The sequence below is a fragment of the Gymnoscopelus microlampas genome, assembly GCF_963454915.1.
Source record: "Gymnoscopelus microlampas genome assembly, chromosome: 6".
Lineage (NCBI taxonomy): Eukaryota > Metazoa > Chordata > Actinopteri > Myctophiformes > Myctophidae > Gymnoscopelus > Gymnoscopelus microlampas.
In genome coordinates, this window is record NC_139943.1 from 21,697,268 (window position 1) to 21,713,484 (window position 16,217).

The 16,217-nt window shown below is 44.4% G+C and overlaps 1 protein-coding gene across 1 annotated transcript in view; it reads left to right on the forward strand.

Moving 5' to 3' along the window:
* The window catches only part of cttnbp2 (cortactin binding protein 2), an 89,035-nt gene that overhangs the window by 44,947 nt on the left and 27,871 nt on the right, over window positions 1-16,217 (forward strand). The window contains exons 4-6 of the mRNA XM_084060934.1: window positions 7,896-9,390; window positions 12,049-12,339; window positions 15,091-15,190. Coding sequence (XP_083917060.1) covers window positions 7,896-9,390; window positions 12,049-12,339; window positions 15,091-15,190 — 1,886 coding nt within the window. The remainder of the gene's footprint in view (window positions 1-7,895; window positions 9,391-12,048; window positions 12,340-15,090; window positions 15,191-16,217) is intronic.

Sequence of the window (16,217 nt, forward strand, 5' to 3'; positions counted from 1 at the left end):
CAAATCATCTATAAAGGTATTAGTAACTATTCATGAATAAGCCATGTATAATACATCTGTAAATGATTATTAAATCATTTGTAACTGATGTTACATAATATATACAAGCTATTGGTAGCTTGTTCATGTTTAACATATGCTTTGTTAAACATTCCTAAAGTATCTATAAATCCTTAGTACATGTTATTATGTGCCCTATAGTAAAGTGAAGACAGTTCATCATTTACAACTGTCTGTTAATGTGTTTGTTCATGTTTAACATGCTTTGTAAAACATTCCTAAAATATCTATAAATCCTTTGTACATGTTATTATGTGCCCTACAGTAAAGTGAAGACAGTTCATCATTTATGACTGTCTGTTAATGTGGACTTTCTCCTTACCTGTTGCAAACTACCTGGCTTTCATGAATGCAGACACCAAACAATTACTAGAATTATCATTCATGTTAAGCAAATGATGCGTAAGACATTCGTAAAGAGTATGTAAACCATTTGTGGTGTTAGGGACCAAAAAAGTCACTACAAAGTACTACCAATCAACTCTAAATTGCCTGAAACGTACTCCTAACAGGTTTTTGGGGGGACGATTTTGGCCTCCACACTTAGTGATTATTTCGGATTTAACTTTCGTTTCGGTGGTGACCAACTTTCGTTTCGGTAGTTTGATTACAAAATGTAAGTTGTGTAAAAAATAATCTGACTATACTAAGTTGTTATTTGTTTGTTTAAGTCAGGCTATACTCTACTCAGAGTCATAAGTTTACAAAATGTACTAAAGTACAGTGAACGTCTGTGCGGTTTGTCTTCATCACTGAAAATAACATACATGTAAACTGATGTCATGTGCAGTTGGGGTGAAGAAACACAACCATTTCACTCCTAATAATACCTATTTGATTTGACATCCTGACTTGCTGCTGTAGCTGAGGCTTGAACCTGTTACCTGCGGCTCACTAGTCAGTGACTCTATCCATTCACCTACAGCTGTTTCCTTGGAATCTGCGGTTCTGAAACGTTTTGTTGTCAACCCCTCAAATTGACATGTATTTGGGCAGTGGACCCCAATGTGAAAAGATGTAGTGTCAGGGCCCCCCATGAAAAAGATTTATATTTATGCTGTAACACATTTTTTTAAAGTTATTTGTCTTGCTTGTTGTTCAAGTCAAAGCACCAGGAAGGCTGTACTTGTCAGCCATCTGTTAGCTCAATGGGTTGAGACGCAGTATTCATGATCCAGAGGCCATGAGTTCAAATCCCATTGATGTCTTTCCTATGATTCTTTCCTTTGCAGACTGGCTTCCAGAAGATCAACTGAAAACTACCAGGAAGGCTATATTTGTCATCCAACTGTTAGCTCAATGGGTTGAGACGCAGTATACATGATCCAGAGGCCATGAGTTCAAATCCCATTGATGTCTTTCCTATGATTCTTTCCTTTGCAGACTGGCTTCCAGAAGATCAACTGAAAACTACCAGGAAGGCTGTACTTGTCAGCCATCTGTTAGCTCAATGGGTTGAGACGCAGTATTCATGATCCAGAGGCCATGAGTTCAAATCCCATTGATGTCTTTCCTATGATTCTTTCCTTTGCAGACTGGCTTCCAGAAGATAAACTGAAAACTACCAGGAAGGCTGTACTTGTCAGCCATCTGTTAACTCAATGGGTTGAGACGCAGTATACATGATCCAGAGGCCATGAGTTCAAATCCCACTGGTGTCTTTACTGTGATGCTTCCCTTTGCAGACTAACTTCTAGAAAAACAAGTTAAAACCACCAGAAAACCTGTAACTCTCAGCCAACATTATAGCTCAACTGGTAGAGCGTCTGTCCAATAACATGACTTGACTTGACTTGAGTGGGTTCGATTCCCACTCGAGTCAAGTGTCCCCGGTAACTTGGGGCAACGGATAAATTGACTGATATCTTTAGTGATGCTTCCCTTTGCAGACTAACTTCTAGAAAAACAAGTTAAGGGGACACTTGCCTCGAGTGGGAATTGAACCCACTCAAGTCAAGTCAAGTCATGTTATTGGACAGACGCTCTACCAGTTGAGCTAAGCTGTTGGCTGAGAGTTACAGGTTTCCTGGTGGTTTTAACTTGTTTTTCTAGAAGTTAGTCTGCAAAGGAAAGCATCACAGTAAAGACACCAGTGGGATTTGAACTCATGGCCTCTGGATCATGTATACTGCGTCTCAACCCATTGAGCTAACAGATGGCTGACAAGTACAGCCTTCCTGGTAGTTTTCAGTTGATCTTCTGGAAGCCAGTCTGCAAAGGAAAGAATCATAGGAAAGACATCAATGGGATTTGAACTCATGGCCTCTGGATCATGAATACTGCGTCTCAACCCATTGAGCTAACAGATGGCTGACAAGTACAGCCTTCCTGGTAGTTTTCAGTTGATCTTCTGGAAGCCAGTCTGCAAAGGAAAGAATCATAGGAAAGACATCAATGGGATTTGAACTCATGGCCTCTGGATCATGTATACTGCGTCTCAACCTATTGAGCTAACAGTTGGATGACAAATATAGCCTTCCTGGTAGTTTTCAGTTGATCTTCTGGAAGCCAGTCTGCAAAGGAAAGATTCATAGGAAAGACATCAATGGGATTTGAACTCATGGCCTCTGGATCATGAATACTGCGTCTCAACCCATTGAGCTAACAGATGGCTGACAAGTACAGCCTTCCTGGTGCTTTGACTTGAACAACAAACAAGACAAATAACTTTTAAAAAATGTGTTACAGCATAAATATAAATCTTCTTCATGGGGGCCCTGACACTACATCTTTTCACATTGGGATCCACTGCCCAAATACATGTCAATTTGGGGGGTTGACAACAAAATGTTTCAGAACCACAGATTCCAAGGAAACAGCTGTAGGTGAATGGATAGAGTCACTGACTAGTGAGCCGCAGGTAACAGGTTCAAGCCTCAGCTACAGCAGCAAGTCAGGATGTCAAATCAAATAGGTATTATTAGGAGTGAAATAGTTGTGTTTCTTCACCCCAACTGCACATGACATCAGTTTACATGTACGTTATTTTCAGTGATGAAGACAAACCGCACAGACGTTCACTGTACTTTAGTACATTTTGTAAACTTATGACTCTGAGTAGAGTATAGCCTGACTTAAACAAACAAATAACAACTTAGTATAGTCAGATTATTTTTTACACAACTCACATTTTGTAATCAAACAACCGAAACGAAAGTTGGTCACCACCGAAACGAAAGTTAAATCCGAAATAATCACTAAGTGTGGAGGCCAAAATCGTCCCCCCAAAAACCTGTTAGGAGTACGTTTCAGGCAATTTAGAGTTGATTGGTAGTACTTTGTAGTGACTTTTTTGGTCCCTAACACCACAAATGGTTTACATACTCTTTACGAATGTCTTACGCATCATTTGCTTAACATGAATGATAATTCTAGTAATTGTTTGGTGTCTGCATTCATGAAAGCCAGGTAGTTTGCAACAGGTAAGGAGAAAGTCCACATTAACAGACAGTCATAAATGATGAACTGTATTCACTTTACTGTAGGGCACATAATAACATGTACAAAGAATTTATAGATATTTTAGGAATGTTTTACAAAGCATGTTAAACATGAACAAACACATTAACAGACAGTTGTAAATGATGAACTGTCTTCACTTTACTATAGGGCACATAATAACATGTACTAAGGATTTATAGATACTTTAGGAATGTTTAACAAAGCATATGTTAAACATGAACAAGCTACCAATAGCTTGTATATATTATGTAACATCAGTTACAAATGATTTAATAATCATTTACAGATGTATTATACATGGCTTATTCATGAATAGTTACTAATACCTTTATAGATGATTTGTAACCGTAGTTATAAAGGTTTTAGTAATCATTTACGAATGTCAATAAACAGGTTGTTAATGATTTGTTAATAGTCTACAAACTGCTTATAAACGTTTATAAATGCTTTAGAATGGGTCGTTACAAATGATTTAATAATATTTTACAGATGTATATAAATGGCTTATTCATGAATAGTTCACTACTTACTAATACTTTACAAATAATTTGTAACTGTAGTTATAAAGGTTTTAGTAATCATTTACGAATGTCAACAAACAGATTGTTAATGATTTGTTAATAGTCTACAAACTACTTATAAATGTTTATAAATGCTTTATAACGGGTCATTATTGTAAAGTGCTACCACATTGTTTAACAGGGAACCTCCTGGTTGCTGGGTAGACCCCATTTGAACTGGGTTTCCGTTGCTATCTTTATCCCGTTTTATTTTTCTCCACGTGTCATCTTTGCTGTGAGTAAAGCCACTGAATTATCCATGAGATCTTAGGGAAAGCTGAAAGCAGACTCAGACCCCCCCCCCCCACGCATGCACGCGCGCACGCACGCACCCACCCACCCCATGAATGAGTCATGAAGTTGAAGACAAGAGCCCAATCTGGAACAAAGCAGTCAACACCAGGAGAGAAAACATTGGTTATTGTTGGCTTTGTGGGTAAACATAGGTGTTGTTTTGGGAGACTGCAATTTTTTTCTTTTCAAGTGAGGTCATGACCGCAGGAGCTGAAATACTTCCCTCTCAAAATAGCTTTTGGGGCTCTCTCGCCCTCTCTCTCATTTTCTCTCCTGTTCTTCACAGTAGCTAGCTTGCCGGCTAACTTCCTAGGGAGCTGGCTAGCCCGTAAGCTTACTGTCACCTTACTCTCAGCAGGATTTGAAAAAATGTGTCCATGCACTTATCTTCAGTAGACTGACTCCCTAAAAAATCTATCAGACAGCTGCAGTTGATTCAGAACGCTGCTGCTTAAGTCCTTACTATTACCAAGAAAGTAGATCATATCCCTTCAGTTCTCAGATCATTGTACTGGCCCTGTCTTTCAAAGAATGTATTTCAAAAATACTACTGTTCACTTGGTTTACAAAGCATTGAATGGTTTAGGACCAAAACATGGCTCATCTTGTAATACATCATGAACAACCTACCCATAGTCAAAATTAACATTTGTATCCGCCACATATCTGAAACACACTCCCAGAAAGGGAATTTCACTAGTTTGGGTCCCGGGCAAACGTCTAATTTCTCTTTTGGGTCTCGAGCTAAAAAGTTTGGAAACCACTGCTCTACAGTCCCTCCATTCGATGAACCTAAAGGCTGTGACACAAAAGTGGTGACAGTGCTTTCAACTGTGGCTCTAATCAAAAGCTGTCAGAGGAGATTAGTATTGGATTTGTTTGAAATTGAAAAGTGCTGTAAACTGTTTAACATTTTTAAATATTCAATGTTTTCACATTATGTTTTTCCTTGGAGGTGGTATTGGATTTGGGTGGTGTATGTTGGGGGTTGGGAACAGTTGTTTTATTGAAGCGGTCTGTGATATCAGCTCTATTGTTTGAGGCTTGTTAGTGCGACAGGGAGCAGGCAGTTGGGTGGAAAGGCTGCTAAGCCCTGTTGGCCTCTGTACTGCCAACACAAAACTAACAATAGCTGTCCCACTCCAAATATACTGTCAGGGGGCGGACAAGTCATCAAAATCCAATCATATGTATAGCAAAGCACTGTGAATAGATGAACTGCCGGCCCGTTACGTTACCCAACCCCCCCCCCCTGTGTTGTGTCTTGTCTATCTAATGATCTAAATGATACATTTATCTTTACCCTGTCTGTTCATTTGACTGCCTGTCTGTCCTCCTGTCTATAATTGTTTACTGTGTAAATGAGGACTATTAGCTTTGACTTTTGCTTCACTGTCTAATGTAAGATGGATGAACATGCAAACAGAATGCAAATGTACCCGCTTTCAATTTGATCCTGAGGAGAGATAATGCTCAAAATGGTCTCCTCCTATCTCATCACAATCTGAGTCTGCTTTTCCCTTTCGCATCTGGGTCTGGTGCATGTATGGATTAGTGTGTCTAATGAAGCTGACTGAGAGTGGTAGATATTTTTGTCCTAATGAACAAATGGGCAGAACAGAGAGAGAGTGCACTTTTCTATTCATCAAGAAAGTGTATTGATTTCCTTACCAGTATGTATGGTGAGCTAAGCTCATCTAATGCCCAGAGACGGCAAAGTGGTTTGTTTCTGGAACCACGTCGTTTACCACCTGCTGTCTCCGAATTGCATCCTGCCAGGCCATTCCTCCTGCGTAGCTCCCTTATGATGTCTCCACATGACACTTCCTACTGCCTGTCTCAACAAATAACACAGTCCAAAGTCTGTCTGCTCAACTTTATAGAACAAAAAAATTGAAAAGAATAATCTCACTATAGTGGAGACTCAATCCTTCAGACCAATGGTTCTCCTCAAACATTTTCATGTCAAGATTTTGTGCCAGGAATTTTTAAATAATAAAAAAAAAACAGGGCTCAAATGTTTAAACTGTTCCTCATTTAGCTGGGGACCCCCTCAATGAGGGAGACTGCAAAGTGGGGTCCCCGGACCCCACTTTGAGAACGTGCTGCAGACAATGTGCTGCCCCAACAGACTAAGCTGATCAATGGATATATGGTCTTTGATGCACATGATGCATTACGGGAATTGGTCCAGCAGTATATCACAGATGAGAAAGGGGGGGGGGGGGGGGGTGCTGGGGTGTGTGAGAGATGTGTTCATGTGTGTGAAATATAGGCTCATACTGCACATGATAGCTCACATACTGTACACGTGAAATGAGTGGAGTGTGTGTATCTTTGCTGGTGAGATTGATTGTAGGGGAAGGGTAAATGCTGTGTATTGAAAATGAAAATGCTGATATTTGTGGAAGCTGCACTGTGTGTGTGTGTGTGTGTGTGTGTGTGTGTGTGTGTGTGTGTGTGTGTGTGTGTGTGTGTGTGTGTGTGTGTGTGTGTGTGTGTGTGTGTGTGTGTGTGTGTGTGTGTGTGTGTGTGTGTGTGTGTTGAGTGCGTGTGTGTACAGTATGTGCGCGTGTGCGTCCGTACGTGCGCTCATGTACATTTCAGTGTATTGCTTTAATGCATAGTATTTTCGCTGATTGTGTATGTGTGCAAGATTGTGTAAGCTTGTGCATAGAATCTCACTTTATGTGTGTGTGTGTGTGTGTGTGTGTGTGTGTGTGTGTGTGTGTGTGTGTTTCATGTAATTACATCAAAGCAGAAAAATAGAAGGACCAAATCTGTTTTATTTATAATTATAAATGATATGTTCATAACTGATACACCTTATGGTGCCTGCCTTTGAGGCTGTGTGTTAGGCCTAATACCGCATATCAAGTGTGCGTCAGATACTTGAACCCATATTCAAATCTATTTTTGGCCTGATGGTGTTTATACTTGCATTTATGCATGCCTCTCCACTCTCTCTGGGTGGGAAATTAGCACCAGTCACCAGCCAAACATTGGCCAATTATAACTGTGGCTGGTAAGGTTGTCTCTTCTATTCTTTCTATTCTCATTTTTTGTTGTTACTGAGCAACAGTTAATAGTTAGAGGCAATATTCCTGATCTGCTGAATGTCTGTCTCTGCCTTCCCCCCAACATTGCGATTTGCAGAATAAAAGGTTGTTCAAACTGAATGTTTTTGTATTACTGTTGTATGGTGGCTTTCATAAAAATCGAACAAAACTCCCCCTCCCCCCCACAATAGGAACGTTAGGATTCAGAAAAGAAAATCAGCGAAGTTTCCCTTTAAACACTTAAACCTATATACTTTATTTACTGTAGTCCCCCAGGGATCCTTTTTCCCCTCTACACCAAATACTGTAACTCACTGTTAAAAATCTACAAACGCGTTGCAATGCGTTGTGAGCTTAAGCTCTGCTATTTACGCTGAGTGTTTACCCCAGAATAGGGATGCTAGGGTTCATGTGGTTAATGAAAGTCCTCTCTTCTACCTCCCCCTTTCTCACCCCTCAGCTTGAGATGGAGAAGCTGCAGCTCCAGAGCCTGGAACAGGAGCACCGCAAGCTGACGGCTCAACTGAAGGACGAGCGTGAGAAGAACAAGCACATCGTCATGATGCTGGTGCGCGAGTGCAAGCAGCTGGCCACCCGCGTGGTGGAGGAGTCCCAGCGGTTCGACGAGCTCCAGGCGCGCCTCGACGAGGAGGGCCGGGCCTCTGGCGTCCTGCGGGAAGAGCTTGGTACCGAGCGCCAGCGCAGTCAGCAGATGGAGGCCAAGATGGAGAAACAGCTGTCTGAGTTTGACACAGAGCGCGAGCAGCTGCGTGCCAGGCTGGGCCGCGAGGAGGCCGAGAGCCAAAGCCTCCGCCGGCAGGTGGAGCAGCTCAGGACTGTACGTACCGATGGCAGTGCCGCCGCTGCCGTCCAGCAGCCTGCTAGTTCTGCCGGAGCGGAGCCTAGCACACCGCCCAAACCTACACCTACACCTGCACCCAAATCCCTAGTCTCTGTCGCAGTGGCTACGGAACCTGTCAGCTCTCGGACGACGTCCTGCCAGACGGACTTGCCCCCTGCTGAGGTGGAGGGTCTTACCAAGAAGACCCCTCTCACCATTCCCGTCAAACCCGCCCCGGCCAACTACGTGGGCCTGAGCCTGCCCAAGACGGGTGGCCGGGGCGTCGTCCACAGTGGCTCTGGAGGACTGGCCCCTCAGACGGAGAATGGCTCCGAGGGCCAGCCGCTACACGGCGTGCCCAGCGGGGTCAGCCCGCGCGTCCAGGCCGCCCGCTACAAGTTCCAGGAACAGGACCAAAATGGCACAGCCAACCAGAGCCCACCGGCCCGTGACCTTTCGCCCACCAACCGTGACAACTTTGCCGCCAAGCAGCAGGCTCGCCACACGGTCACGCAGGTCCTCTCGCGCTTCACTAGCCCTCCGGCGGGGGGCGCGGGGTCCCTGCGTCCGGGCCTGCCACACTCTGCCTCGGAAGGAGGCCCCTTCCCCGGCCGCCTGAGCCACCCCATCGGCCTCAAGTCGCCTACCGTGGCCAGGATCGACCGGGGCAACCCGCCCCCCATCCCACCCAAAAAGCCTGGGCTCTCCCAGACCCCCTCCACCCCTCACCCGCCCATCAAAATGGTGGGGGAAGGTGGCCGCTCCCAAGGGGCGGGGCTAAAACCGGCCACGCCCCAGCTGCCTCCCAAACCCACCCTGGACATGGTCCCAGCCCTGACGGCGTCTCAGGTGGGTGCCTGCCCCCTCTCCCCCTCCTCCTCCACAGTGGGAGGGTCCATCGGGGACCCTCAGCAGCACCCGGCAGCAGCAGCATGTGCAGAGTGCCCCCTCCCCATCATCAGCCCCACCATTGTCAGTAGCCCCTCCATAAACCCCTCTCCCTCCCCCTCATTCCCCACCGCATCCTCCTCCTCTTCCCCCTCCTCCTCGGCTAGCGCTCCATCCTCCCGTAGCTCGCGCGCCCCAGCAGACATCCCCCTGGCAACAGCATCAGGTAAAGGGGCATCACGCTCCCTCATTCTCCCTCCCAATTTTCTACCTCCTCTTCTTGGCTACACTTGTTCTTCTTGTAATACTAGGTTCAGGCGAGCCTAGCCCAGCGTAGCCTAGCTCAGTGGCGCTGTCAGGTCACAGGGAACCTCTCCCAACCACAGGAATGCAGAGCAGAGTAACACATGGCTCCATTATGTTTACCTCAGAGACTCTGTCCCCAACCTTAGGCTACCTCTTGAGATACGATCTCCTTCTCTCTCCCTCTCTCTCTCTCTCTCTCTCTCTCTCTTTCTCTCTTTCTCTCCTCTCTCCTCTCTCCTCCTCTCTCTCTTTCTCGCTGTCTCCTTAATAGCTGTCTCCCTCTTGGCGCCTATCATCTCCCATGTTGTCACATTAGTTGCAGTAGCAGTATCAGTATGAACAGCCGTCATATGCAGTAACATGTAAAGTATAGCTAACATGTCAGTGAGAGAAGCTAGGCTAACTTAGCCCACAGGAACGCTCCAAGGTTACATGAGACACACATTATGCCCCCCACCACCCCCTTCTTTCTGTACAGATGGGTGTGTGGTCCTTCCTACCAGTAACCCCTGTCCTCTCTGAAGCTGATGCCAGAGGCTGCTCTCTCCCACCCTTCCCTCTTCCAAATTCCCCACAGCATGCTGCGGCCACTGTTACACTTCCTGCGTGCACGCTTCCTATTTCCTGTTTGTGATTCCATTAACACCTCCAAGTCACCCAAGTCCATTCTTCTTCCTGTGTCATCTCCAATATGACATTCTGTAAGCATTGTACAGTATGTCATGTGCTATCAGTTCTGTTATGATGTGTTCCTGATGCTATAGTATGCTTCGTTAATACTAAGTATGTTAACTACCAATGGAAATGTGTTTGAACTAAAGACATTTGCATTTCATGCTTAAATGTCACATGACTGTCACTGTACATGAGGTCACATGATGGGTTAGGTGAAATGCTCTTGTACAAAGATAGGCCTGGTTTTTCTTCTACCATTGCCGACTACTTTCTCTTTCCTCTCTTTTTTCTCTCTCCCCAATTTAGTTGTTGCCAATCCCCCCACGTGTATAGTCCCTACCTGTTGGTCTTGGGTAGGTTGTAGATACAGATAGCCACATGTCTCCTCCATTTTAATTTACGATTAACTGTCACACAAATTGCGATTAATGATTTACTTTTGGTGCTATTTCCACTATTTCTGAAAATGTATGAACATTTTTCAACATGGAAACGATTATGAAAAATAATTGTGACTATCTGAAATAATCGCTATTAGGCGATTATGTAATAATTGTGATAGGGTTAGGAGTCGCAAGTGCTGTCACAGAGATTGCCCTCCCCTGCCGGCTTCAAACCCACAAACACAGCCAATTGTGTTTGTTGGAACACCCGGCCAAGCCAGGCGTTCCAAGCCTTGGAGGACTCACCTTCAGTCTTCAGCTCTCTATGCCCTAACACAGACAGGCATTTCTGGAAGTGTAATCACCTGCGTCCTTGAGATTCTGAAATGCACCGTCTCCTTCCCTGTACCTTCTGTCCTCTCGTTCTCAGCTCCGCTTTCCGCTTTCGAACCACACACTTTTAACCTCCTCACCTCCAATTAACACCAGAGCCTCCCCTCAGAGTCCCGGGGGCTTAACAAGAGACTTTACCCTGTAGCCCTCTCTACTGTTAGCAAATTGCTTCTCAATAAAGTAGAGTCTGATTTAGTCATTAGCATTAGCTAGGGATCTGGGTGTAGTAATAAGGGTCTATTACTATTACTGTTCTACTCTTCAACTTTTTTGTATTTGTATTTTCTGCCTTCATAAACTGACATTAATTAATAATACTAAATTCAGTGTGCATGGACAGGTTTAATTCACTGGTATTAATATATTGTACTGTATAGAGATTGATGATTGGATAAATGCAAGTGTTGATGTATGAATGGCTGAGCTGTCATCAGTGTTGGACGATGAGCTGAGCCCTGGTCCTCGCTTGGCACCCGAGTTCCACCTGTTATCACCTTAAATGAATGCCAAAGTCACCCAGGTTTGCAGCGTGTGCCAGAACAAATGTGCCACCTTGGTTTGCCAGGCTCCTGGCCTGGTTGACTCTAACTGTTAATCCCTACAAAGTTGAGAGTATTTTTATGTACCCTTTGCAGTAAATTGTTTTGTGTAACAGTTATTTATACGTTTCTAAACAGCTTGCTTAATTGATTTCCTCAGAACAACCATAAAAACTCGTGAATTTGTATATTGTTCCATTCTTACACTCTTAAATTAATGTTCAGGATCACAGTTCTCACATGAAAGCATATATATATTGTATACAGTATAGATATATAGATATGCTGTATATATAGATGCTATAGATATAGATAGTATACCATGTGCTGTAGTGTATAGATAATCCAGTGGATAACCAAATTCTTGTTATGATCCCATTGCTGGGTGGGACAGTGCTATACTGCATGGAACTCAAGTGTGTTCTCTCTTTCGTCCCCTTGTCCGCCAACCATCGCCATCTCGCTTCCCCCGCCTTCAGCGGTTCTAGAAGAATTCCACCGCCTCCTTATTCTCCTTCATCCTCCTTCTCTTTTAATCCTCACCCTCCCTATACCTCTCTCTCTGCTCCCCCTCGCTCCTCCCTCCAGGCTGGTGTACCTCCGTAGTCTCTCCTCTAGCTGGCGGTGGGCCTGCTGCCCTGGACGGCGGGCGCCCCCTGCTCCTCCAAGCTGCTTCCCAGGGAAACGTCACTTTATTGTCAATGCTGCTTAACCAACCTGACCCGACCACCACCAACACAACTATGACTACCAACACCATGGACAACAAGTCCAGTCATCTTGACCAACAACAACAACAACAACAACAACAACAACAACAACAACTTCTCGTCCATCAAACCTCTGCCTTGTTTGCTGCTGCTCAGAACGGATACACAGGTACCTGATGGCAGCAGCTAATGATTATTGTCCCGCAATTGTTTAATTTGTTGTTTAATTATTTTTCTGATTGCCGTATTTGAATAATGTATACCATAAAATTACATTAAAATAAAGTAATAAAGTACTAAATGATGGCCAATGCTCATCTCAAGGTACAGTGTCTGACCCCAAACCAACATCTTGAATTTGCTTGATACATATACCCAGCAATTAAACATTCAAACATTAGATTTCATTGTGTAATATAGAACAAAGACTAGAAAAAGTGCTCCTCGGAGCACAAGTCTCCGCCAGGTCAGGTAGATTATTGTGGCCTCCTGGTGGCGCTATAGTAGGCCAATGTGAAAAGGGTGCCATTTCTTCTTACAGCAGGCCTTGCATGACAATCGGACACTGCATTCATGATTTGAGGCATTTTGTTCCAAAAATGTGGTTTGCTAAATTAGACCTGCTGGTGGCGCTATAACAGGCCAATGTGAAAAGGGTGGCATTTCTTCCTCGGCCTAGTGGGAATGTGCGTGCAAAATTTCACGGAAATCGCCCACTGCGTTCATGATTTGAGGAATTTTGTTCAAAAGGGACCTATCCTGCAAACTTTGGAAGCCAATGTTAGCCAAGTAGGATGGAATAATATGAAATATCGGACACATCCATCTTGATCACATGACTGTAGAGATACTGTGTACCGATTTGCGTGATTTTTGGACAGAATCTGAAGGAGTAAGAGCAAAAAATGTGTTTTACAAAACTCAGCCTCCTGGTGGCGCTTATGTGAAAAATGCAGGGAAAAGGTTTTTAGGGAGTGTGCGTGCAGTTTCACGCAGTTATAGCTAAAAACGTGAATTGGCCTGTTATAGCGCCACCATGAGGCTGATGTGAACGTTTTCAAGTGGCATTTCTTCCTGGGCCAAGTGGGAATCTCTGTGGAAAGTTTTACGGAAATCGCATTCTGCGTTCATGATTTGAGGCATTTTGTTCAAAATGAACCAATCCTGCATACTTTGGAAGCCAATTTTAGACAATCAGGTGGAATATGGAAAATCAGACAGATCCGTGTTGATCACATGGCTATAGAGATACTGTGTACCGATTTGCGTGTTTTTGGACAAAATCTGTAGGAGTAATAGCAAAAAATGTGTTTTGCAAAAGTCGGCCTCATGGTGGCGCTATGACAGGCTGATCTGAAAAATGTGGGGCAGAGGTTCTGCTGTGGCATCCAGGGAGTGTGTGTGCGCACTTTCACAGCGACAGGGCCAACAGCGGCGGAGATTAGCTGGTCGCAGACAGAAGGACGGACACACACACAGACGGACGGACACACGGACGGACGGACAGGGGGCAAAACATACTCTGCCTTTCGGCCTGGCGGAGACAACAAGCGTTCACATTAATACAAGTTGTAAAATTACACATATTAGAAAAATATACATGATACATCACTAAACTGATTATCCGATTACTAAAATGACATTTGAGAAACTTTCTGTCGATCGATTATTCCATCAATTGTCTTAAAGAGCAGAGCTGTCTTGAAAAAGCCTCTCAGGGAATAATTGAATGAATGAACTGGCCTGGGGTCATCAGAAAGAAAGACTGGGGCATTATCGCCTCTTCATCCCACATCTTGTTCCCTTGCCCTCTTGATTTAAAAGATTTAAAGGTCCTAGCGCTGCACAGAAATGAGGCATTGTATAAATGATTTCACAATTCCTGTTTGCTGTCAGCCCTGCAACACCATTGGCATGTCCTTTGTAACCTGCCAATCTCCGATCATTCCATGACATGTTTGATTGCTTGAATGATTGACAAATGTGTGCAAGGATTGCCCAAAGCGATGGATTGACTGACATCTATAGACCAATATTGATTGATACTTTAAATAAAAAGGTACTGCTACTAAATATTTGAAGCTGGATTGACCATTGTGAGAATAAGATCCAGCGCTCACGGCTTAGCTTAGGCACTATTTGACATAAATTGGCACAAAGGTTAAAACAGCCAAATTAGACTAAATTATTAGCAAGTATAATCCATTCCACTAAGGGTCTGTAGTGACATGGGCTGTGTCTTATCCCATCTGTCTGTTCTCTCAAGACTAGGAAACATGGCTGTGTTTTACATAATGCATGTCTTCATTCAATCTCTCTCACACACACACACACACACACACACACACACACACACACACACACACACACACACACACACACACACACACACACACACACCTGATCCCTGCTGAGATGTTTGGTTGTACTGTCAGTCAAGAGGCATTGATCCATGAACAGCCCTAATACATGTGAAGGACAGGCAGAATTCAGAAGCACACGCACCAGGGAAGCAGAAGCACTAAGAGGACTGTGAAGGAGTGTGCACGATGCATACTAATGTATGCACTCATACACACACACACACACACACACACACACACACACACACACACACACACACACACACACACACACACACACACACACACACACACACACACACACACACACACACACACACACACACACACACACACACACAGTACATGCACTTATGCATGGAGACACACATCTAATTGAACTGTGTTTGTCCAGCAGCAATTTCATTCTGTCTCCTGTCTTTCTCTCTCCCTCGCCCTCTCTCTCTCATTCTGTCTTCCCCTATCTGTTACCTTCTGTCCTCCCCTACTGTCTCCCTCTTTTTCCTTCCACTCTTCCCCTCATGTCTCTCCATCCTCTCCCTCCCTCTCTCTGTCAGACTGTGTTAGGCTGCTGTTAAATTCAGGGGTGTCCGCTGATGTTTCGGATGAAAATGGATTCACGCCTTTACACTTTGCCTCCACGCACGGCCACTGTGGGTGAGTTCACGCACCCAGCCACACAACCTCCTTAAAACCACCACAGTGCATTTCTACAGCGCCGGTATCCAAAGCACTTTACAACGCGTGTGTCATTCACCAATTCTCACACCGACAGTGGAGGCCACCATGCAACCAATTTACGGGTTCAATTTCTTGTTCAAGGACACTTTAACACAAAGCCAAGAGGAGCTGGGTATCGAACCAGGAGCATTCCGGTTCCAAAACAACCACAATATCTCCTGAACCACTGCCGCTAGTCCATGCCCTCTACTAGCAGTAGACGAGTAGTATGTTTGGCATCCCCTAGTGGCCACTCTGTGTGCTAAGAGACAGGGTCAGCTGGCATTCCCCCCTGCCTGTGTGAAACACGACCGCTCCACACCGGGGCAAAAGAAAAAAAGCATAAAAAAAACATGATGCCCAGTGCCAACACCCCACCAGACTACTTTGATACCAGTCCGTGTGCCAGCATGTCAGCTTGGCAAAGTCCGCCAAGGCAGCTTCACCCCACTTGCAGGGCTAAGTGACTCGGTGTCATAGAGGCGATCAGGTGGAAAGCAGGCTCAGTGTTATTTGGAGATCAGATGCTGTGCGTTAAAACGGGGGTGATTTCCCATGGCTAAATTAAGCCAAGCTAACATTGGATGCCTCCCATTTCTGCTGCTCTTTGCAGTGTTATTCTGGCCCCAAAACCCACAACCGTGAATGTAACCACTTAAACCCTGTAGTCTTAGTGAAACAGACTTGAGTTACAACTCAACCGCCTTTTTTAAATTTAAATAGCCGATCTACAAGCTCAAAGCGCGTTGCATTACGATGCGCTTAGAGCTTGCAGATTGGCTATTTTTGGCGAATGTTCCCCCCAGAATAGGCATGCTGGGGTTCAAGTGGGGTTCAGCAGCAGTAGATAGTAGTTTTAATATCAGACGAGGGCGATGAATATTAACTATGAACTCTTGCCGACAATTGCGTCAAATCAAGTCCCAAGTCTCTCTCATATCTTAACATAACATAAACATAACCG